The sequence below is a fragment of the Nannobrachium achirus genome (assembly GCF_963921795.1).
Source record: "Nannobrachium achirus genome assembly, chromosome: 21".
Taxonomy (NCBI): Eukaryota; Metazoa; Chordata; class Actinopteri; order Myctophiformes; family Myctophidae; genus Nannobrachium; species Nannobrachium achirus.
This window is the reverse complement of record NC_137828.1, coordinates 34,193,829-34,218,098: the sequence shown is the minus strand read 5'-3', so window position 1 is coordinate 34,218,098 and position 24,270 is coordinate 34,193,829. Positions and strand designations below refer to the sequence as shown.

Sequence of the window (24,270 nt, the reverse complement as noted above, 5' to 3'; positions counted from 1 at the left end):
GTGTGTTGAAACTCTTTGACCTTCACCACCTCTACTCCATGCATCCTTACCGTTCCACTGTCCTCCCTCTTTTGAACGCACACATATTCTGACTGTCACTCCGGCTGACTAGTACATGAAAAGGTAGGATAAAAAGGTTTTACATAACGTTTATTTAAATCTGTAAAAAACATAAAACAAAGTCCTGTACATTGTCTATCAAAAGTAAACATTGCTTTGACATTTTCCTTGATTCATACCTGAATTAAAATACAAAATTAGGCATACAATATATTGACACAACTCAGACTCAAAGGTAGATCACACCAAAACATTTCAACTGAAGTCAATCCCTACTGTAAATAATCATGTTGCAGTAATAAACGCACCGCTAAGCAGGTAAACGGTAGATGTTTAAAAAATCTGATCAAATATGAAAGAGAGCAATTCAAAATAAGACAAAGAGAAATAATCAGAATTAATTGTAATTGTGAAAATGGCTACAGTTAGACCTTTTGAAAAGGTCCTTGGTAACATAATGCACCTTTGGAAGACAATACAATCTTAAATCATTCCTTATAGAAAAGTGCCGTCACACCATGACAAAATAAATCTGTTTCAATCTGCATTCAAGTGCTAACATGGCCAGCCACCATTGGTTGTAAACAGCTCAGTTGATCTTTAAGCACTTTGCACCCATTCTCTAGTACCACTCAATGTATACACTGCACAGGGAGATTGTTTTGAGGATCTTAGCAACATTTTGGCACAATAGCACACCACCACCCACCACTGTTCGTTCCTATAATACTCCTCTGACAAGGAAATGGTACAACCGTCCGTAACCACTTAAACCCTACTTATTTACTTTACTGACCGGGATCCCCCAGAGGTCTGTAATCTCTTTGTCCAAAATTGTCAATCTAAAAGCTTACAGCGCATGATAGATTTGACTATTCTCGCTGAATGTTCGCCTTTTTCTTTCAATGCCCAGAATATGTACTCTAGGGTTCATGTGGTTAAATAAAGACGCCACCAGGCCAGGTCCTTTACAATTCTTACCCTGAGAGCATCTGGGAGAATACAGAGCCACCGTGCGCCACACAGTGTCAAGATAAGTGCAGCTGACAGAGTAGAGCAGTGACCTTGCTGTATGATCATAAATATGGGAATCTGTCTCTGTCTCTGTCAATGTCAATGTCACATTTCTTCAGCAATCCTGATGCAATGGCCTTCACAGCCCTCATGGTCTCTGTGCAGGTTGGGTTGATAAGAGCTTCAGGCAGGAGGAAGCCAAAGTATCCTGTGTCTCTCAGCTCGAAAGCAAAGGCATACGGGATTCCGTTCCTGTAGGCCCAGTCCATAGAGCTGCCCGAGCTCACATCTGGAGGATATAGAAAGACAATTAAAGTGCGTGGAATCGTTATTGTATTTTGACGAATACGCATTTATGAATATTATGCACAGCCCAAATCACTCTAAACAAGAAACGTGTGCTTCATTCCTACCGGTAATTGGCATTTTTTGGCATTCACAACTTTCACCACAATGAATGCACAAGCCTAGCCCTGATACATACTAGATTGCCAACCTTGATTGTATTGTAAATGTCAGATTGTAAGTGCTTTCATATTGTGCTTGTCCTTGCTTATTGTAAATCGCTCTGGATAAAGAGCGTCTGCTAAATGCCTGAATTATAAACGTATTCACTCCTTGATCAACTACCACAGATCTATGCTGAGACAATTTCAGAGGTAAATACTTTTGTGTCAACAGACAAATATGACTATTGGAAGTGTGATATTTACACAGGGTTGTGGAGGCAGGTCCGTATCTATATCTCACTCCATAGGCAGAGTACAGGGCTGTCACTGCATTATGGGCCGCTGATTCCTGCACACAGAAAAGCATTATAGCCAGTTAGTCATTTAGTTAGTGATCATTTCCTCATGCAAATCTCTTGTTATGATTTTATGCTATCAGTAATTTATAAGTAAATGGTAAATGGTGCATTTATATAGTACTTTTATCCAAGGCGCTTTACATAGATTGTGCATTACATTCACCCATTCACACACTGGTGGCGGAAGAAACCATGCAAGGTACCAACCTACTCACCAGGAGCAATTAGGGGTTCAGAGTCTTGCTCAAGGACTCTTCGACATTAACTCAGGGGGAGCCCGGGTTCGAACTGGGAACCCTTCGGGAACCCTTCGTGCTCTAATAACGGTTTCTCTACCCCTGAGCTATGCCGCAACTTTGTGCAACTTTTGTTTAATGATTGCTAATGATAACAAACCAAAGGTCTACAAACCATTGAACGGCATCCAGGCCTACTGCACATACAGTATAAACAGAGCTGCTACCTTTAAACACGTTTTAAATGTGAGTCTTTTTTCTTTTCCTTCATTTGTATGCTATTGAAATTAGATTGAGAAAAAAGAAATTCTGATATTTGTACCAAAAAGCCTCATAACCTGTACATACAGTACATAACGACAAAATGTGACATAGCGCTGTTTACACCAGGGCTACTCAACTTAAGACGGCTCAGGGGCCATTCAGCAAAATACAAAAAGTCCAAGGCCGTAAGCTAAGACATTTTTACACATTTAGACAATGAGTAGTCTAAAAATTAAGGAAACACATAAGACAGCCACAGTTCCATCTAACGCCAAACCTCATTGAACTAAAAGATCGCCATGGAATGATTAATGATGAAATGATGAAGTTTCTTCTTTTGGAACAAAAACAAATGTTTAGTAGTGATTTTATTTTTGTATTGGTATGACCATGACAGGCCCCATAGACTTGCCGCAGGGGCCGCATGTGGCCCACGGGCCGCAGGTTGAATAGCGCTGGTTTACACAATGCTGTATCCCCTCCAACTGTATATATCTTCCCCATTTTCAACTGTTTTTATTATGTTTTGAAACTTGCTTTGGCAATGTAAACGTATGTTTTCTCATGCCAATAAAGCTCCTTTGAATTGAATTGAATTGATAACAACCTTTCATTTCTACATGGTTTTGGTTAACGACATCCTTCAGCAGGACATTGAAGTTCTAGCTATTCACTGATCCTGGAATAGAATTCCCCTTGAATCACAAATTGATTACTGGTTTATTAGTTAAACGTGTTATAATCTGGTAATAACAACTCCCTTACCACACAACTGAAATTAGGGATGGTGGCGTACTTGTAGGAGTACGGATAGAGTAGCATCTGGGCGTAGGCATGGATGGATATGTAGGCTTTAACACGTTTCTTGTGCTTCCGCAGGAAATTGGCAACGGCCTTGACTTCAGGTTCAGACTCTGCATAAGGCCCGCAGTAGGTGTCATCACAGGGATGAGTAGAGGCACCTTCATCTGCAGGAGAGGAGGGAGATGAACTTCTAAATTGTTTTAGAGCTGTGACACTCACTGAAAATCAGTTAATTTCGGGAAGCATCATGGCCAAGTGAAGTATAATTTAGATATTACAATTACGTTAGAAATCAAAGACTAAAATCGAGTTGTTATAATCTACATTTCCAATGTCAATAAATTATTCTGAATACATTTTCGGTGACTTTTGAAGACACCAAAGCTCACATCCTTGTCTGTGCCCTTGAATAATGTAAATGAATGATTTGAAAACAAACATGAAATATAAGACATTGCAGCAACCCACAGGCAAGACCAGGCTTGATCTAAATTAAAAGGATTAACTCACACAGGAAATCACCAGCCACAAATATTAGGTTAGATTAATGTTGCATATGAAAATCATCCAGGAATTAGCCGATATCCATAAATAGAACAAACCACATGGTGGACAATACCTTCAGTTAATTGTCAACAATACTAGTAAGACGCCTCAGGGCGACATGCAACCTCGCCCTTGGCCATCTGGCCAGTGATGTATATCGGACCAGTTACCCAATACCCATATACAGTATGGAGTCCCCTGCATGATAGTCAACAATGTGATGTCATATACGGGCATTACCAAATATGGGCATTCCCAGATATGCCCTTAATATTGATGACATCGGGACAGGGATCTCCATATATGGGACATAAAACGGACAAGGACGTAATTAATTTGCAAGTGTGACTCGTGATGACATCAGAGATCTCCATATATGAGCATAAAAGGGACATCAAGCCAGAGCGTGCATGATGCAAGTGTGACTCGTGATGACATCAGCGATCTCCATATATGGGCATAAAAGGGACATCAAGCCAGAGTGTGATGTCAGAGCGGCAAACCCATTCGGTTAAGAGTGGTTCCCATGACATCACAGTGACATCAGAGCATGATGTCAGAGCGACAAACCCATAGAACCACAGACAAACCCATAGAACCACAGTGTACATACAAGTCGTCTACACATACTCTACACGGACACGGACAAGCTGTGACATTTCTCATGGTGACCTTCTGTAGCAATTAATGACATAAAAAATGACATTAGACCGGACATTCTATGCAAATCCAAAATGGACCCCAAGAGACAGTGAGTGTTTCATTATAAGCTCGTAAAATGGCATTGGTCCTCCTGATGACACATTCTGTAGATAATAACATTTCTACGGGTTTCAGCATCATTTTGTGGAAATATCTTTCTCTGTGCTCCACATATACGTACCAGAGATTCCGTTAGCCGGTATTTACCGGCCATTGGCCGGTTAAATGTTTCATTGGCCGGTAATTATAAAGTCCACCGGCCACCGTGGCCGGCTGGGAAAATGCCTCTTAGGCTATTTTATCATTTAATCTTATTATTCACATAATTATTTGTCTAAAGTAGTAAGCTACAACCATTAAAACCTATCATAATTTTAAATTTGTATCATGTTCTGTCTTCTGTGAGTCTGACGACAGCGGAGCTGCTTCATGCTGCGCTGTTAGAGGTGGGACTTTCGCGAACGAATCAAGTCTTTTGAACGGCTCTTTGAAATGAACGGTTCACAGTAGGGAGCCGTTCCTGAACAGTGGTGGGAAAAGCACGCTAGTCTTTTGAACGGCTCTTTGAAAGGAACGGATCCCAGAGATCCGGCTCACTTCAAATAGCCATAAATCCCATCTCTATGTTACGTGCATTGGAAATATAGGAGCTTCAAGCTCACAACAAGTCGAAACGCGCATCGCTGTGAGCTTGTATGTCTGCTATTTTAGACAAGCACACGGCCTTACGGAGAAGCACACATCACGTTTCACAGCTCCGTCAAGTTGATAGCCTTACATTAATGCGCTAGTGTTATAATCAGAACAGAACTGGGGTTCTAGACCAAGCTGGACCCAGAGTAGACGATAATGAAAAAGGGACCCGAACTCTGTGGAATCGTGGATATTATAATGACTTTCTGATCGCATGGATGTGATCCCATCGTGGTCAAAGCAACAGAGGCAAGTTAGTAACCTTCCTTGCACCAACATAACATTAACAAAACAAAACAAATGTTGTGTGTTTGCATATAAAGGTTTCATGAGACGGTGAAGCCAAAATCATATAGAATACAATTAACTTATTAATTTGTAGGCCACGTAGTCTACTGTGTGGCAGGGCGCGCAAACGGTTCGCTTGTGTTGCGCGCCCACTTTAACCTATTCACTTCTTTATACTACTACATAACATAAGTAGTAAGGATATTATTTTGTTAACTCAGGAACAGATTTCAATTGCATCTGTGATAAAGAGCAATTAAGGAAGCCCAGCACATAAAATGGGGTAATTATTATGTGCACCATGCACATACAGTATCTCATCTGCAAACACGTGTGACGTTCAATATAATATGGCCGATAAATTAATTGATTGGCCGGTAAACTATAATCCTGCCGGCCACGGTGGCCGGCCCCAAAAATGCCTAGCGGAAACCCTATTACGTACATATCACTGCCAGATGTGTTGCTTCCTGTCCTTTCTGTGCTGTAGCAGTGAATGCACAGAGCTGCTCTGTAATCATTTTTGTTTGAGCAATCTTTACTGAATACTCAGTCAGAGTTTTGCAGACTATGTGTTTAATTTCTTCCTCCAGGGGGTGTCCTGGAGAACAGCTTGTTCCTTATGGTCTTCAGAAGACAACAAGTACAATGGAGTTAGGGAAAGTAGCACAAGGCAAGAGGATATAAACTGCAATGTAGTTTATCTTTTGTATGGAGGGTGTATGGCTGGGAGATAATTCAATATTAGCTTTTATCGATTCACAGTGGAATTGTAGTGGTAGTCATATGACAGTAATATGGTATCATAATAGTACACAATTCTGACTGTTATAAATGCAAATTTAACTCAATTGCATTGTGAAAGATGGGGTATAAAGTGTCAGTTCAACACGTCTGTTTTGTTGACAAAGCAACTGATCATTACCATGCAGTTACTGTGAGCATGAATTCATTTGTTTACTGTGTAACCTTGCAAACATTTTGGCATCACAATATCATAAAAAATATCCATGATGATTATTGTGATATTGCCACTTTGCACTTTCAACATACTTACTGTAGATACTGTAAGAGCAAAATGGCCATGTTGTGTGAAAACGCTCACTTTGCCCTATCTTTCATCATCTCTCTATCTCTCATCTTCTCCTCTTCTCTGTCGCAGTCCCTGCCTGTTTTTGCTCTGCCATTACTATCTCCCCTACTCTCTCAGGGCGATCTCCCCATAGTGATGATGATTTTACAAACCGCCCCCATCCTAGATAAAATCAAACAATCACTTCCATCATCACACATTTAAATCCAAGTTATGCTCATTAGATCCAAGAGACGCCACAGATAGCAATTGTGGAGAAGCAGTGTGTAATTACACGTGTGTTTGTATGTGTATATGTTGTTTTTTATTTGAGGGTGAGCAGGGGAGTGAGACAGAAATAAGTTAATTTAATAGTGAAGTTAATTTTTTTTTAAAGCAGTTCATTAAAGCCTTATTTAATGAGCAAGAAACACTATCCCTGACAGTATTTTTCAATTGATTTCATTCACTTTCATAGCAACAATAAGTAAACATTTTTAATCAAACTCACCACACCACTTTACTTTCCAGTTCCTGTTAGCGTCCACCCCTCGGCAGTGATACTTGTGGTTTTTGGACCGCGTTTTCCTCCAGAACCGGTCCTAAGGAGTATCGGCAGATTCGGCACACATTAGAATGAACTCAGTTTGATCGATTATAAGGCGGAAATGATGTGCATATAGTGAATGAAGATAAAGTTACAGTACTGTTGTCCAGCTGAAGTGGTAACCGTCCACATTGAAGACGGGCATGATGTAGAAGTTAAGTTGGTTCATTAGTCTTCTCATCACAGAGTCATACTGGTACGAGTTGAGGGCCTATACGACAGAAAGATCACCCAATGCACTCGGTCAAACTGCAATCCAACAGTAATTGAACTTTGCAAAAGACAATCCAACGTCACAGATTTCACCAGAGTTTACCACCCCTTTACAATGTGTGCTAAGGGTTTCGTCAGCCACAGTTCATTAGACACACGACGACAGTTAATACTCCAGACTATAAAGGAGGATTGGAGAGAGGAGATCTTGGCAGTAGGGTAACACTACTAATTCCTTCTCTGTAATTAGACACAGGCCAAGGTTAATGAGCCTGGGTGGTTTTCAACAGACAAAGCACCCTGCCCTCCTGTGGCCTATCTGAGTTACTACATCACTGAGTACTCAAGATCAGGGGTCTTCAATGTTTTCAGGTCAAGGACCCCCTTAGTTGAGAGAGAGATGAAGCAGGGACCCCCAGTCCCCACAACCTTTTTTCATATTGATTCCATATAGTGTCATCCTTTGACAGCACAATCATCAGTGTATGTTGGATTCATGTCAATTTGTGTTTTCAGATATTTAACCAATTGAACTGTCAATACTTTCACTCTATACTTAGTTTGCTCTTTTCCCCCTCTATACCAAACCTCTTTGCCGAAAATAGCCGATCTACAAGCTCACAACACCTCAGCGCGAGGCTGTGTGAGCTTGTAGATCTGCTATTTTTGGCTAAAGTTCTCAGAATACGGACATTAGAGTTCACGTGGTTAATATATAAAAGGAAAAAAAACCTAGGGGTCCCGGACCCCCTGTTGAAGACCCCTGCTCAAGATTGTAAGACACTGTCAGTACAAGTAAAGTCTCTCATAAATTGATTGTTTTAATTGTCACTCCCTTGTTTTTATTTAATAAATACTGACTGTATCTCACTCTACCTCTGCCTTTCTAGTTTTCTCTTGCTGTTTCTTGCATTCCACCCATTCTTTACTCCCATGACATGAGTAATTCCATCGGAAATCAACAGCCACTTTAAGACAATTACACAATTACAAGGGTGAAAGGACTTATCTCTCTGCAGGATTTGGAAAAACCTGTTGTTGAATCTATATTGAGTAGACTCAACTACTATAATGGTGTCTTTACAGGTCTCCCTAAACAAATCGATCAGACAGCTCCTGTTGTCCTTACTAATACCAAGAAACTCGATCATATCACTCCAATTTCACATCATTACACAGGCTTCTTGTGTGTCAAAGAATTCATTTTAAAATAGGCTACTATTGTTGGTTTATAAAGCACTGATTGGTTTAGGGCCAAAATACATTTCTGATATTCTGATGAACCATTCAAACCAAAAGTCAAAACAAAACGTGGAGAAGCAGAACTCAGATTTTATGCACCACATTATCTGGAACACAGCTGCTACAACTCCCAGTACTTTGAAATCAAAGCAAAATACTTTTGTGTTTGCGGCTGCCTATTATTGACGTACTACTGATTATTCATTTTGTTAATTTCTATCCTCTCACTCTTTAATCATTATTTTATTTTTATTTATTTTTTGTTTCTTTTGCACTTTGTCTTAATGCTTTTAATGTTCTGTGCAAAAGCACTTTGATCTGCTTTATTGTCCATCAATTGTAATACATTTTCTTACAGGACTAAGTGTAGCATGGGAATTATTTTTTTTATTTTTTACACAGTTGGTTGTTTTTTGGACTAGTATGACCAGTCTCACAAAAGAATATTTTTAGAACCAACTGTGTAAACACTATTGGATTGTTGTACAAGTGGAGGGAGTTCCTCTTCTTCCCTGTGACATGAGTTAAACAGCAAAACTCCACATACAGTAAGCAGGATAAAACAAAGACGTGTATTTACAATTACTTTTAGCTCTGGCCTGGTCTCCCCAGAGGTTCTTAATTAAGATGCTTATGGCTGTAGTGAATTACATCTAAATTAAACATTATTTTCCCTTTTATTTAAAGGCCGTAGAGATTGCAGAGGACAGAGTGCTTGCTATTGATCAGCATTCAGGTGTTCAGCGATGCAAATAATTCATGTTGAGACCCGGCCAAATGCGTTCAGTGATTATGGTCCAAACAAGCTCTTAAAAACTCAAACACTGTGATTTAGTAGTGTATGCGCTAGCACAAGACTTGAGCAAACAAGGTGGATACCTCTTTGACGAACCACTGGCAGAAGGCAGGTCCTATCCACTCCCTGGCATGTACGCCACAATCTATCCACACAGCCTTCTTATGCGGGCGACTTCTCTTTCCTAGCTGACAGGAGACAAAAGCAGTGTCCATCAGGTTGACAGGAGGCAGAGGCATACACATACAGACACATCTCAATATACCATAATGAACACATTTGTACAGGTGTACACACACACACACACACACACACACTCACACACACATGCACATGCACACGTACACACACAAATGTCACAGTCACGCACGCACGCATGCACATTGCACGCACACACACCCCCACCCATTTTTACCTGAAGCACATACAGGGGTCTCCCTTCATAGGACCTCCCTATAGAGAACATGTCTACTAGGTGAGGATGGGTCCGGTTCATCTCCAACATCCAGTTCTGGATCTGAGGAGGGGAACCCGCACAGTGCAAGGTCTCTTGAGGACATCTTCACAGACATTTTACAGACTGACTGAATTAGCTCCCCCCCCTCCCCCACCCCTTCCTTATTTTTCACCAATCAATTGAATGCAGACTTGAGATCTGAGGCTTAACAGAGTGGCTGTCTGGGCTCTGTGTTTGTGTGTGCGCACGCGCGCGCGTGTGTGTGTGTGTGTGTGTGTGTGTGTGTGTGTGTGTGTGTGTGTGTGTGTGTGTGTGTGTGTGTGTCTTTTAGATTCCAGTGTGAAAGATAGGTTCAATTAAGTGCTGGGTAGTGAAGGATTTGTTTGGCTTCCAATACTTGTTCCCTCTATCTGTGTGTGGAATGCATGGGGTCCAAGCTGTTTCATCGGAACTAACAGATTAAAGTTCAAAAAAGCCTGAATGCCAATGCACATCTCAAAGACTCCTTCTCAGTCTGGGAATATAAACACCCTAAAGTTGGTGCCCGAGCCAGCATGTGGTGTTGTTTGTGCTTATAATAATATGACAATGACAGTGAGTGGAAAAAGGAGCGATGGAAGAGGGAGGATGCACTCGCCACCTTACCTCATTAAGGGAGTGGTACACCTCATAGTCATATCGAGACTCTGACCTCCGCTTCCGAGAAGAGCGATATCCCGTCTGCTTTTCAATTTCCTTCTGCAGATTGGAGATGAACACCCTGTGGAGAGAAGAAAGAGAGAGACGTGATTGAGATGGACAGTTTCAGCCAACCACCAACAACAACCTTTACAGTAATGGGAGGTCATATTGGAAAGATGACCTGTAGTCCATTGAAGGATATTGCCCTGTCACTTAGATTTTCAGCAACTTCGCTAGATGCACAGCATGTGATATGTATGCTGCTCTGTTTTGATAGGGTTGCAATTAAAAGCACTTTTGTAAAAGTGTGGTACTCACTAGCTAGGAAAGCTGTAATGACAAGTAGTGGATTGTGGATGATTCTCCTGCTGTTCAACTGTGGACTCTGACACTACCACTTTAGATAAGTTGATACTGTATTGGTGGGAAACTCATTTTTTGTAAGACATTTGGGGAAACCATTGAATATTCTATTAATTAAGTGCAGTCAATATAATTGACTGAGCTGAGGGGCTATTTTGTACAACTCCATTGTTTAATATTTCTCTGCTCTGGTGACCATGAATGCTGTATGTACTCTCCTGGACCATATACTACTACCGGTATATACTGTACTCTGTATATGGAACTGAACTGTTGTTATTGTTGATGTTTTAGTTGAGAAAATCAATAGAAAAAGTCCTTGTTGACTCAGCTTGGCAACACAACAAGTCGTTGTGCCCCTGTAACCTTGCTGTTATCACGTACTGTATGCTTACTAAAGTTGAGAAAACTAAGTACACTTCAGCAACTTTACTTTACCCTTGAAGAAAGTGGACTTGTGCATACTGTATAAAGAGGCAGTGGTCATGAGGACACGTTTTCTGCTGTTGCCCATGGCAAGAGGGCTGCAGTGAATTCACTGTTTGGTTTATTTGGTATGTCTTGTAAAAAACAACACTCTTTTGTGAGTAGTATAGCTCTGTAGGTCTGGGAGCAGAAACAGAGGGGTCTGGTTGTAAATTCTGACAGTAAATCCTGACTGAGAATTTAGAGGTGTCAGTGTTCGTAGGCCTAATTAAGTAAAACATCTGGGGTGCCCGCTGGCCTGCCGGTCCAGGTGCATACCACATAGACAGTGTGTCGTGGGTTCGAGTCCTGATTGCAACTACCTTTGCTGTGTGTCATTCCCCATCTCTCTCCGTGTGTGTGTGTGTGTGTGTGTGTGTGTGTGTGTGTGTGTGTGTGTGTGTGTGTGTGTGTGTGTGTGTGTGTGTGCAAACCATGCCTGACTCTGCAAATCATATATCATAGGTACTGCACACAGTAATATAGGCTAGGCTGTGCTATCACAACATCCTTCAGGTGACACATGTTTTCCTTCCTTCTTGAAGTGGACTCAACATGTAGTACTAGGGAGAGTGCAGAGTCCTGAATATTAAATTACTCTGACAGATTCTCAACATATTCTCAACCTGGTGTCCCTATTTCGGGCATGAGCACATTTTCAAACATTTAGCAAAATACAACAGCATTAAACCTGTCTTCAACAGGGGGTCCGGGACCCCTAGGGGGTCCTCAGAGTTACTACAGGGGGGCCGCCAAATCCTTGTGTGATAGGATAATTATTGTAAATGAATGAACAAATTGAACCCTCACATCCCTATTCTCTGAGTCTGAAGAGAACTTTAGCCAAAAATAGCAGCTCTCAACGCCTCGCAGCAGCACGAGGCGTTGAAAGCTTGTAAATCAGCTATTTTTGGCAAATAGGTTTGGTGTAGAGGTAAAAAAAAAAAAAAGAGCAGCCCAAGTACAGAATGATAGGTCAAGTATCGACGATTTAAGATTTTAAGTGTGTCAAACAAGCCTATGAATCTATCTATGAAATCGATGAGAATCTCCATCACACATAACAATATGTAGAGGGGGGTCCCTGCTTCATCTCCCTCTCAGCTAAGGGTTGAAGACCCTTGGCTTACAACCAAAGTATGGGTTTTACAGTGTAGTAGGGATTGGGACTGTGTTCTCGTAAGTTACTCACTTATAGCCTATATGTTCCTGCTTCAGGCGTGCGCGTAGGCCTCGCGTGTCGTTGCGTTTCACGTGCACATCCACAGTGGCGTTGTGACGTATCAGGGAGGCACTGTTGGGCTGCCAAAGGTCCACCTGAGAGATGGGAAAGGATATTTAGAGAAAGAAGACACACACACACACACACACACACACACACACACACACACACACACACACACACACACACACACACACACACACACACACACACACACACACACACACACACACATACTATGGGGCTCCTTCAATGCCTTTAATCTCACCGAATTGCCCGACTGCATGTACATTAACACGTGACGTCATAGACGCGTGCCCATGACGCGCGCATCAAAGCGTGTGCGTGTGCTATGTGAGCGCGTTACCATTGTAAGTCAATGTAAAATCACACGACGCAACCACAAGTTCAGTCACGCTCGGGGGTATGAGGTACGCGTACGTGAGAGTTTTGGCACTCATGGCTCCCTGCGTAGCACAGCTCACATGAGCATGTCATGTATATTTCCCATTGACTTACCATTGTAAGTCACGTGACGCGTCACGTGACGCGACCAGATCAGATGCGACCAGATCAGATGCTCCAACAATGCCAGCTCTCCAATGAAAACTACGTGTGAACCTGTAAAGGTACACGTTTTGGCATTAAAGTTAAACGTAGCATGTAACCTTTACACGAAAACGTGTACCTTTACAGGTTCACACGTAGTTTTCATTTGAGAGCTGGCATTGTTGGAGCATCTGATCTGGTCGCATCTGATCTGGTCGTGTCACGTGACGCGTCACGTGACTTACAATGGTAAGTCAATGGGAAATATACATGACATGCTCATGTGAGCTGTGCTACGCAGGGAGCCATAATCAAACGCTCCATGAGTGCCAAAACTCTCACGTACGCGTACCTCATACCCCCGAGCGTGACTGAACTTGTGGTTGCGTCGTGTGATTTTACATTGACTTACAATGGTAACGCGCTCACATGGCACACGCACACGCTTTGATGCGCGCGCACGTCACGGGCACGCATCTATGACGTCACGTGTTAATGTACATGCAGTCGGGCAATTCGGTGAGATTAAAGGCATTGAAGGAGCCCCATACTATGACACACACACACACACACACACACACACACACACACACACACACACACACACACACACACACACACACACACACACACACACACACACACACATGGAAGGAACACGTTATTCCAACCAGTTCCTTTCCCCTCCATCAGGCGCCCCAGCTGGCCAGGGGGAGGCAGTATAGAGACAAGGATTACTGCATGTTTTTGGTGAGGGTACCTACCCTAGGAGACATAGGGAGAACATGCAAACTCCACACAGAAAGGCCCTTTCGCCAACCCCACCTAGGCAGCATCTCAGGTCCTTAAATTACATCGTCATTTCCTACATTTGTGTCCTCTCCTTGCATGTTAGTCCCTCCCACTGAGGAAGCATGTAGGAAACGAGAAGAGGAGAGGAAAGGCTGTTTAGATAAGTGGAACGTCAATTCCTCTTAAGTGTCATGTTGTGCGACGTCCATTTCTGAAGACGACAACACAGGTGATAGGCGCCCTCCCGTATGGCAGTGTTCTCAACCTTTTCAGGCCACGACCCACCAAAATATTCATATTTGAACTGGGGAACCCCCAGCTTGACAAGCACATAGAATTGTAGGAGGTGAGGCATTACAATTAGTTTGACTCAGTTCCACAGATAAATATTGTGAAAATAGCCAGGCGTTGTGAGCTTGTAGATCAGCTTTTTTTCTCTTTCTTAATTTATTTGACAACGTGGCCAATGTTTGACCAGTTTTTATAGTATCTATATTTTGTTTTGTTTTGTTCTTTTTCATTGAATTTCTTTCTTATTACCAACGCCAGTTGTTTAAGCCTGTAGCCCGATCAGGGACCAGCATTTCTGGCAACGTCATCATTAACAGCCAATGAGGGACTAGCATTCCTGGTGGTGATGTCACTGACCTTCTAGCTGTGAGGCGACAGCACTATACTGACTGTGCCACCGTGCCCCGAAGGTTACCATTCTAGTCTCTTCCTTCATGATGTGCGGCGAATGCAGAGAATGTTGATGACTCCAAATTCTGTCAATGGAGCAACATACAAACTGCAAGAGAACCAATTAGTTGCACATGAAGCGGTTTCACTCCCTACCGTTTGACCCATGTTAACAAGGCAAGGCCCTACCTTTGACTGTGGCTGACAGTACAGCCTGTTCAGCTTTAGCTGAAACAACCTAGCCATCAGCCAGACACACTGGCCGGCCAAATAAACACAGACACCATGTGCTAACACTGATAAACTAACAGAGAGAGAGAGAGTGAGAGAGAGAGAGAGAGAGAGAGAGAGAGAGAGATTCATCCTCCATTGTACGACGGTATCGTATGCTGAAAATAGATCTACAAGCTCAACGTTCACATCCACAACGTTGTCTATAATCATTCATATGACAGCGCATAAATCAGGCAATACAGGTATAGACAGAGAAAGAGAGAAAGAGAGAGAGAGAGACAGAGAGAGAGAGAGAGAGAGAGAGAGAGAGAGAGAGAAATAAAGCAAAGAAGGACAGAGAAACAGAACATGCAGTCGTGTTAACAAATGTGCGACCACGTTCAGCTGGCTCTCATTTGTAGCATGGGGGTAGAGACATGTCGGCTGGCACACATGCTCGTTAATATGTCAAATGGTTTAATGGTTTGCAGAACACAGACGAGATTCATTTAACTTAGTTTAGAGCTGGAGGGGGTTTGAAAATCATCCACATGGAGTAGTTTGGATTTGGTGTTCTCAAGAGTAGAGACTATACTAGTATACTGGTGCACGTTTATGGCAAGTACACCAAGCATTAAATGTTTCAACATTGTTCTGTCAGCCAAACATGACATATGAGGTTATGTTGCAGGTAATGAAATCTATAATTTAGCAATTAGTTTTTATTTCTCGTGAGAGCAAATATATCTAAACACTGTCAGAGTTAAATTAGCACCCTGAAGTTGGCTATGTTTGATAACATAGCAGTCAGATTTACTGTAATGTCTTTTGAACACATTTCATATCATTTTTTATAATCAACACATTATAAGTCACTAGCCCAGGTTTTCTTTTGCTTGACAATGCTATACAGTCTGTCACTGTGTGTTTCACCAGTCCTCCAATCTAAATCTGGGAACCACATCATCAAAGAAAGGGCGACGCCCACTCGGTCTGTCTCTCTTCCTTTCCAGAAGCGTAGCGACTCTGAGGCTGTCTCGAGAGATTACCAGTCCTCTAACAATGCATGTATTATTAATTCTGTTTATAAGGACAATGATTATCAATTCTATTGTAGTCTATTATTGTCCTTTAGGGCTGCAAATATTGATTATTTTAATTTCAAATCAATTAAATAAAAGTTTGTGCCAAGAAACTTTACATATAGAGCAGAGACCCCACACTGTTGATGTCTTATCAATCGAATAATCGAGAATCTATATATCAACGAATCTGCCAGATTCTTTTTCAAATTGATGTTAAAGAGTGGCTAAAATAGCCTATCTACAAGCTCACTCAAGCTTAAAGGAGCCGTTCAGACCAAAACACATATAGGGTTAAATCTGCATTTTATCATACCCCTTCATACCTGCTTTAGTCGATTTTTTTCATAGCTGCCCCTGTTGCTAGATTTCGGCTGCCCCTGTTGCTAGATTTTGCGGGCCCTCTCATAACTAACAGAGTAGATAGTCCTTAGGCTCGTGCAGTTTTTTCTTTAGCTTCAAAGTTAGTATTTTTTTTAAAGTTAAAAAAATACTAAAAAAAAGTTTTTAAAAAAAGTTAATAGATAATTAAGCACTTTGTTTGTGAAATTTGAATGTTTGTGTAGTTTGTAGACGCGAATGGATTCTCATCCGCAAACCGAGGTATCGTACCGTAAGTCAGATTATCAACAACCGTCATGTTTCAGGGCTACCTCCACCCCCTACCATGGCCATGTCCACTAACAATCACTCTTCAAGTCCCCTTCAGCATACAACAGTAACTTACTGACATCATTAGCTTGTTGTCTTTATTTGCCCTTTTCCCATTCAGAGCTGTGTTGACCCTGGACTACCTGAACAAAAATCTGAAACTGGCAATAAGTGAACTCGATGAAAGACTTTATGGACCAATATTACCCATCCAAACCAATGGAATCTTAAATATTATCTCATATAACGTACCCCAAACACTGACCCCACTGCCCATTTTTCTTTGGCAATATATTATTGACATACTGAAATACTAAAGTGGGTGCGCCAATGGGCTTGCGGTTAAGGCGAATACCACATATAGACCTACTGTAGTCTCTAATGCAGCGTGACAGCAAGCCACAGGTTCAATTCCTGAGCCTGACAACATTTGCTGTGTGTCACTCCTTGTTTCCTGTCAGTCTACACAGTACAATAATCATCCTTTACAAAAGTTGCATCAATATTTTTGAGCGGTGGTCACACCGTCTCCATAGCGTGGCCGTGTGTGTCTCCGTGTATCCGTGTATGTGTCCGTGTATGTGGGTGGGTGGGTCTGTATGTAGCCTCAAGCCTGTGGTGTAGTACCTTTTAGGACCACACATGTTAAGGGAGGGGCGCTGTTTTCAGGCCAGGCCAGGCACACACACACACACACACACACACACACACACACACACACACACACACGCACGCACACACACACACACACACACACAGGGAGGAAGGAGGAAGGGGGTAAACCACCGCTCAGTTCACACAGGTGTGATTTTTTTGCTTCGCAAACCCTCAGACCTGTCTATTTACAAACGTAGAACAATGCTCAAAGGAAGGTCACTCTTGTTTTGGAGACTGCCGTAATTACTCCCAAATGATTTTGGAAAATGTCTCTATTCCTCTGGGTTTCCCTCTGATTTTAGTATCTTTTAACCACATGTCGCCTGATTCATTGCTGCTTCGCTTTCCAATTTCTTCTTTTCTTCAAAAAAGACCACATGATCGTCTAGACCACTGTCTATTATTTCCTTACGGCTAGATAATATTTCTAAATAAAAATAATAATAATTCATTCAGTCCCATCATGATGAAAACTCTCCATCCAAAGCACCTGCTGAAGGGGTGTTGCACCAAATTCTGGGCCCTGAGTACAAGGTTTCACTCACATTTTGTGCTTTAACTATTGAAAAATAGCAGATATTCAAGCTCACAGAACGGCACAGAGTGCCGCGCTGCGAGCTTGTATATCTGCTATTTTTGAAAAATCGCAAACATTTGTGCAAGTCTTTGAATATTTCAAATCCTTTTAAGGTTTTTTGAAAAAGAATTATATATATATATATATATACCGGTAAGTGTATTGAAGAACCACAACAGCTTCACATGGTTTTGCAACTCAGAGTTTCATGCCATAGTATATATGTTTCTATGTCAGTGTGCTCAAACTTTTTCATGTGAAGGACCCCAAAATGATATGTATTTGGTTACAGACCCCCATATCAAAATATTTAGTTCCAGGGACCCCCAGAAGCAACATTTTAGTTAAATGTTCACTTAAAAAATACATATATTCAAAGATTTGCACACATTTTCACGACTTAAAACAAAATAGCAGATCTACAAGCTCACAGCGCGCTGTGAGCTTGTATATCTGCTATTTCTCAATATCTAAAGTATAAAATAATTAAGGCCCCTCCACCTTCCTTGGGCCCTAGTAACTCAGTCCCACTTTTCCCACCCCTTGTGACGCCCCTGTTTCTCACTGTTGTTATCTCTATAGTGAAGATGACCTGGATGTGCCACACTATGGTCGCGCATGGCTGCTCACTGTCTGTCTCACTCTGGGCTCTGTGGCAGTCAGTCCCCTAGCTGTCCTCTCTGTCACTCCACCACCCCATCCCACACATGTCACGCCTCACCTCCTCCATGATCCCTGTTTAAGTGTCATATGGGGACTACTGTGGCACCAACAGAGCCAGACTTGAGGGAAACGAGAAATGAAAGAAAATCGAACATTATCGTTTATCTATGGCTCCTTTTCAAACTAGCGTTGGCAAAACATTGGATGAGAATAAAACGTGTTCATTCAAATATATTTGCATAGAACCTAGAAAATAATATACATAGAAAACTATACAAGTATATAAGGGGGGAAGTTATTTCATAATGTACAACATTGATGCACTATTGGCTGTGAGGACTGGCATTGACAGGGCAGGGAAGGAGTACAGGAAATGGGATATTTTAATATGTAAATGTAATGCGCTTTAAATTGCAATAACATCAGAGGGCAAACATACTGTACAGTACATAAAGATTTTACATAAATGCAGAACTTATTTCCACAGCCTAACAGGCATACGTTTTCATTTTGGAACTTGAAGGGTTAGCTGCTGAATGAAAGAATATAGATTAACTCCAGCTGACAATGCAAGTATGCAAGTAATACTTTTTACTGTGCGTGTGTGCAATGCATGCGTGTAAAGAGAGAGAGATGACAGGGAAGTAGAAAGAGAAAGAAAGATATACACTAATAGAGGGAGAGGGAGAGAAAATAGAAATGAGCTGCAAACCAAACAAGGAAGATGAAAGCCGACCTTGATATGCCCCAGGATTCTTTTAAGCACTTGCACTTCCTCATCATTGCTGGCTGTTATCCTGAAGACTTGATCGCTGCAAAAAACAAAAACAAAAAAAAAACAACCGTGTGACTATCACATTGTATAAAGTGTCTCACTGCAACAATGATTCCCAAACGCACTATAACTTTTACCTTAAGCAAGATTTGGATCCATTTCACTAAGTGCACATTGTTCCTAAAGCATCTCGAGATGAGAAACTCAAACGCCTTTTGTACTGAATGTAAGTTGACACTTTTTAATTGAAATGAAGGAGTGGCTCTTACAGTTGAAGTGCCAAAAGGATGATAGTAAGTAAGTAAGTAAGTAAATTTTATTTATAAAGCACCTTTCGAAACAAAGTTACAAAGTGCTGTACAATGGGCAAAAGTATACACAAACAAGTTAAAATAAGGCACATAGTAGTAATAACACAAGAATAAAAAAGAAACAAATGAAACAAACAAAGGACTGCACAAGTCCGTCATGTAAAAGTAAATATAAGAATAACACTTCATGAAACAAAATGCTGACGGAATAAGTGCATTTTTAACAAGTTCTTAAAGCCTTCAACTGACTCTGCATTTTTTATATTCAGCGGTAGAGCGTTCCAGAGTTTTGGGGCAACTGCCGCAAAGGCCCGGTCACCCTTAGTGACCAGATTAGTTGTAGGGACAATAAGAAGGCCTTTGTCGGAGGACCTGAGGGAGCGCGTGTTGGGCTTAGGGTGTAGTAGGTCCTTAATATACAGTGGGGCCAGCCCATGTAATGCTTTATAAGATGTTAATAAGATTTTAAAATCAATACGGGACTTGATGGGAAGCCAATGAAGTGCAGCTAGTACCGGTGTTATGTGTGCTCTACGGTGTGTGTTTGTGAGAATTCTGGCAGCGGCATTTTGAACTAACTGTAAACGGTGAATAGCAGAAAGGCTCAGGGTGGTATAGAGTCCATTACGTCAGACGTCAGACGTCAGACAAACAATCTGTCTGACACATCATTATCTGATTATACACAGCTTATCTCCCGATTAGGGAGTCTTACTGGTTATACACATATACATGTACCCCACCACTATGATGGGAACATGAATGTACTGGCCCTCAAACCACAGTTACAGTGGATTTATTGTTCATTGGATAGGAGCAGAAACCCTTAAACACAAAAAAAGAAACATGGCAATACCATCAAAAGGGGAACACCGTTATGAGAAAGATAAATCGATGTGCTGGGGTGCTTGTGTTTTGCAAGCTAAAGCCACAAAAAAACACATAAGCCGGCTTGATTTCAAATGGTCAGATTCATTAAGTGGATGATGTTAACGCTTACAACAAAGCTCTTTGTCTCCTCCTATAAGAAGACATTAGTGGTCAGATAAACAATGTAATACATTAAACGTGTGGTTTATTCATTTTGTTGGAGACAACATGAAGGGACAATTTTGGCCCTTTGTGCTGTTACTATAATTCCTGACATGACATTCTTTATTTTGTCAACAGGAAACAGATAGAAGGAGAGGAGTGTATATCTGCAAGTCTCTTTTATTACACCATAACAAAGGAAAATATATTTTTCACCAGTATCCCTAATCGTTCACTGCTTATGTATAGCATCCATTTGTATAAATCTGTGCCACCCTGCCTTTTTTGTGTTAATAAAGTATTCAATCAATCAATCAATGAATCAATGAATCAATGAATCAATCAATCAATCAATCAATCAATCAAGGGTTAAAGGTAAGACAAGGCAACACAAAGTAGCACCTCATCATTCCGGCTAACAGCAAATTATTGAGTCTAAATTATTTGTGGGTCCGTCCAAGTACTAGCATTGCAGGCATGTCAGAGGCAAATTATAAACTGTATACTGTATAGGTCTAAAATTAAACGACTTGTACACCAGGCCCATTGCATAAGGCCCATTGCAAGTTACTCTCTGTGCCTCTTGTCTCTTGCATTTCAAGTTTTTTCTTGTTTGTGCTTTTTACAATGTGACACAGGAAGTGTGTCTCCCCCCCCCCCCCCCCTTCCCCCCAAACAAAGGTGGCACTGGGCCAGTTGGCGTTGAGAGCAAAAAGGCAAAAACTAAAAGTCCAGCCAGGGCACCCCTCTCTCAGTGGTCACCTCTTAACACATGCCCTCAAAAAGCAGCTTCCCATGGCAACAGCAGTAATTCAAGATGGACTTCAGAAGTAGAAATCTGAAAATACTAAAAGAGATATTCCCTTTTTTACACACTCAGAGAGTTAGATTAAAACTGAGAATTTGACTGTGTAGTGTTTTGACTTGTCAGTTGAACAATAAGGACATCCCAGCTCCCAAAGACATCAAATGTGTTGTAGGCCAAACTGGAGTGTCATTTTGTCCCTTTCTGATACTTGGAATTGACAGACTACTTCTGTTAGAACACATACACTGTCCACTCAGTCACTCAAAGCTTTATGTCCTAGGGTAGAAAGAAAGCGTCTGCAGGCTGTAGCTACTAGGCTAGAGACAGATCGATATCGGTTTGAAATTTTAACCGCTTTCAATCTGATGTCACTATATTGGGCATATCATTATAGGAGAACATTTTCAATTATTTTCAAAGATTGCAGATAGCCTTATGAGCTTGTTGATTGGCAAGATTTTGAATAGGCCTTAAGAGGTTAAATAAAATAAAGTTGACATTATGTGTACTTCTTTGCTTTAAGATAAATTATAAATTTAAGAAACTTCAATAAAAGTTTTTAAATTTATTTGGGGGACAAAATATCTGCCAAAACATCTGTCATCTGCAGTCTAGGACTCTCCAAAATTGGGATCAGCATTTGGCAGGGATGGCATCTGTTTGTTTATATGGATGGAGCCCTGTCAAAAAAGGGACCAACTCTCTATATCTAGATGCTGTCTCATACTGTATACTGTACGCTATTCATCATCCTACATTGGAGCTCCAGTCGTAGGCGTAAGGATGTGAACTTATTGTTCATCCCGATATTTAAACCCACAGACGCTCTGTCGACAGAAGATAGATACAAGATGTTTGCTGTTTGGTGGTCAATAGTGTTCTTTTAAACTGCAAAGACTGAAGGCCCATTGTGCCTGGCCCTTCCGTCTGGTTATCTACACCCACCATATGTCATAGAATTCTGTGTTAAATAGGGCTCCTTAGCAGTGCTCCCCGTTGGGACGTTTGTTTGCTTGCCCTGGGTTTTCTACCTTGTTAGACCACAGTTACAGGCGACTTGGTCTGGTGTGCAGTACCAACACAGTTGGTGGTACACATACACTGGAACGCATCCAAACTGCTTGAGACAGATAGAGAGGGGGAATGTGGGATGTGTGTGTGCGTGCGTGCGTGCGTGCGTGCGTGTGTGTGTGTGTGTGTGTGTGCGTGCGAGAGAGAGACAGAATCTAGGGGGGCTGTGGACTTTCCACCAGGAAAGGTCCTACTGTGACTGCCCGACACAACACCAAAAAGCTCCTGTGAAAACACACACACCATAAATACTTTTACATGCCCACCACCACATTATTCACTCCGATGCTGTAGCTCATTATGTGTCCAATTACAGCTGTATCCCAAAATCGCACAACAATGTTCCTTGCCCCCAAATTGTACAACTCAGATCCTCTCCCAGACTCCCACGCTCTGCCTCATTAGCAGTTTTAAAAGTTCAACATGGCACTTTACTGTATGACTCCTGTCCTGTCATAACACGTCAACATCATCCGTTTTGGAGAAGAAAAAAATAATAACCTTATAATAAAATAAAATGTTAGGACTGTAGTCTGTTCTTTAGAGTCAGTTCTGTGCTTGTCTTGACTCTTGTGGGTAAAGATCAATTAAAAATGTTAAAGTTCAAGGCACCAAGGCATGGACTGCCGGCAGCATCCCCGATGTTCTCTTATCATGAATACTCCTTTTCTGCACTAGAACATGAAGGACAGGCTTATCCACTTTCCATCAGAAGATAAGATTCCATACTTTACCCCTTCTATACAGTGCGCTTATTGTTTGAGTTAGACACCACCACGCGATATTTATGGGCTATTTAGTCTCCACCAGAGAACAACATAGCCCAGTGGTTCTCAAACCTTTTCATGTCAAGGACCCCCAAATTGACACTTGTTAGCCCACCACGGACCCTCATTTGAAAAGATATGCCAGGGACCCCCATACGAGAGGATTTTTACATCTCTAGCAGTGATTCCCAACCATTTTAATTTCAAGGACCCCCAGTTTGACATGCATTAGGCTACTGACCCCCATTGAATGGCATTTCTATCTCTGGGACCCCATTTATATTGTAAAATCAATGCTAATTTAACTCGAGTATGAGAGACAGACCCATAACTCCATAAGGGTCCATTTGGTTCCTAACTGTCATTTAGCTGGGGAGTGGGGACCCCCCTGGAACTCCCTCAAGGATCCCCTCGGGGTCCCCGGACTCCACTTTGAGAACCAATGACAGCCTATTCCAAACAGAGAAGAGAGAAAAACAGATTTGCTTTGTTCGTACTCACAGCCATTCTTTTTAAATGTCGCTACATTATAGGTGGTTTCTGGATACATTTTATGATACAGATCAACTCCCCCAGGACCCCCCTATATGCCTGTTGTGTCTCGCTGCTTTCGCTCAACAAAAATAATTGCTCATGGCTGCACGTCTCATGTTCACGAGAAATTAAAATGAATGGGAATCTTCACTCACCCTTGATAGCGGTTGTGGTAGAGGTAGGCACCGACGGGACATAGCACAGTACTGAAGATTATCACACATGCCAGTAAAACGGAGGCGCGGAATGCGCACCTAGAGTCCGGTGCCATCCCTGTGGTTCGAATGAAGACAAACGATGCCTCAGCTCCAGCTCGCCTCTGAGATGATGTCGAGTTATCTTGAAAAGCTGCTGTTCGACTTAACAGAAACAGGTATGTTTAATTAAACTTCAACAAGTCGCACCAGCAGCACACCATCAACAAGTTTGCGAACTAACTCATTGGTTGTTAAGATGTGATGTGCTGCTGTCAGGCTGCCTGAAGCTCTCTTTTACAACTGCATGGAGGTGCAAAAGGTGCGAAAGTCGGTCAACTGGTACGGGGCAAGCATTTACCACCTCTTTGAAGCTCTAG

At 41.7% G+C, this 24,270-nt stretch overlaps 1 protein-coding gene across 1 annotated transcript; it reads right to left on the bottom strand.

Annotated features, from left to right (window-relative positions):
• Positions 1 to 1,136: 1,136 nt before the first annotated feature.
• On the bottom strand, positions 1,137 to 23,967 carry cpa6 (carboxypeptidase A6; the record flags this gene model as incomplete). Its single annotated transcript, XM_080751733.1, has 11 exons — positions 1,137 to 1,363; positions 1,788 to 1,872; positions 3,148 to 3,350; positions 6,999 to 7,089; positions 7,195 to 7,305; positions 9,429 to 9,533; positions 9,761 to 9,862; positions 10,448 to 10,562; positions 12,504 to 12,628; positions 19,135 to 19,210; positions 23,852 to 23,967. The coding sequence occupies 11 exons, from the start codon at positions 23,965 to 23,967 to the stop codon at positions 1,137 to 1,139; spliced, it is 1,356 nt and encodes a 451-aa protein (XP_080607859.1).
• Positions 23,968 to 24,270: the final 303 nt, after the last annotated feature.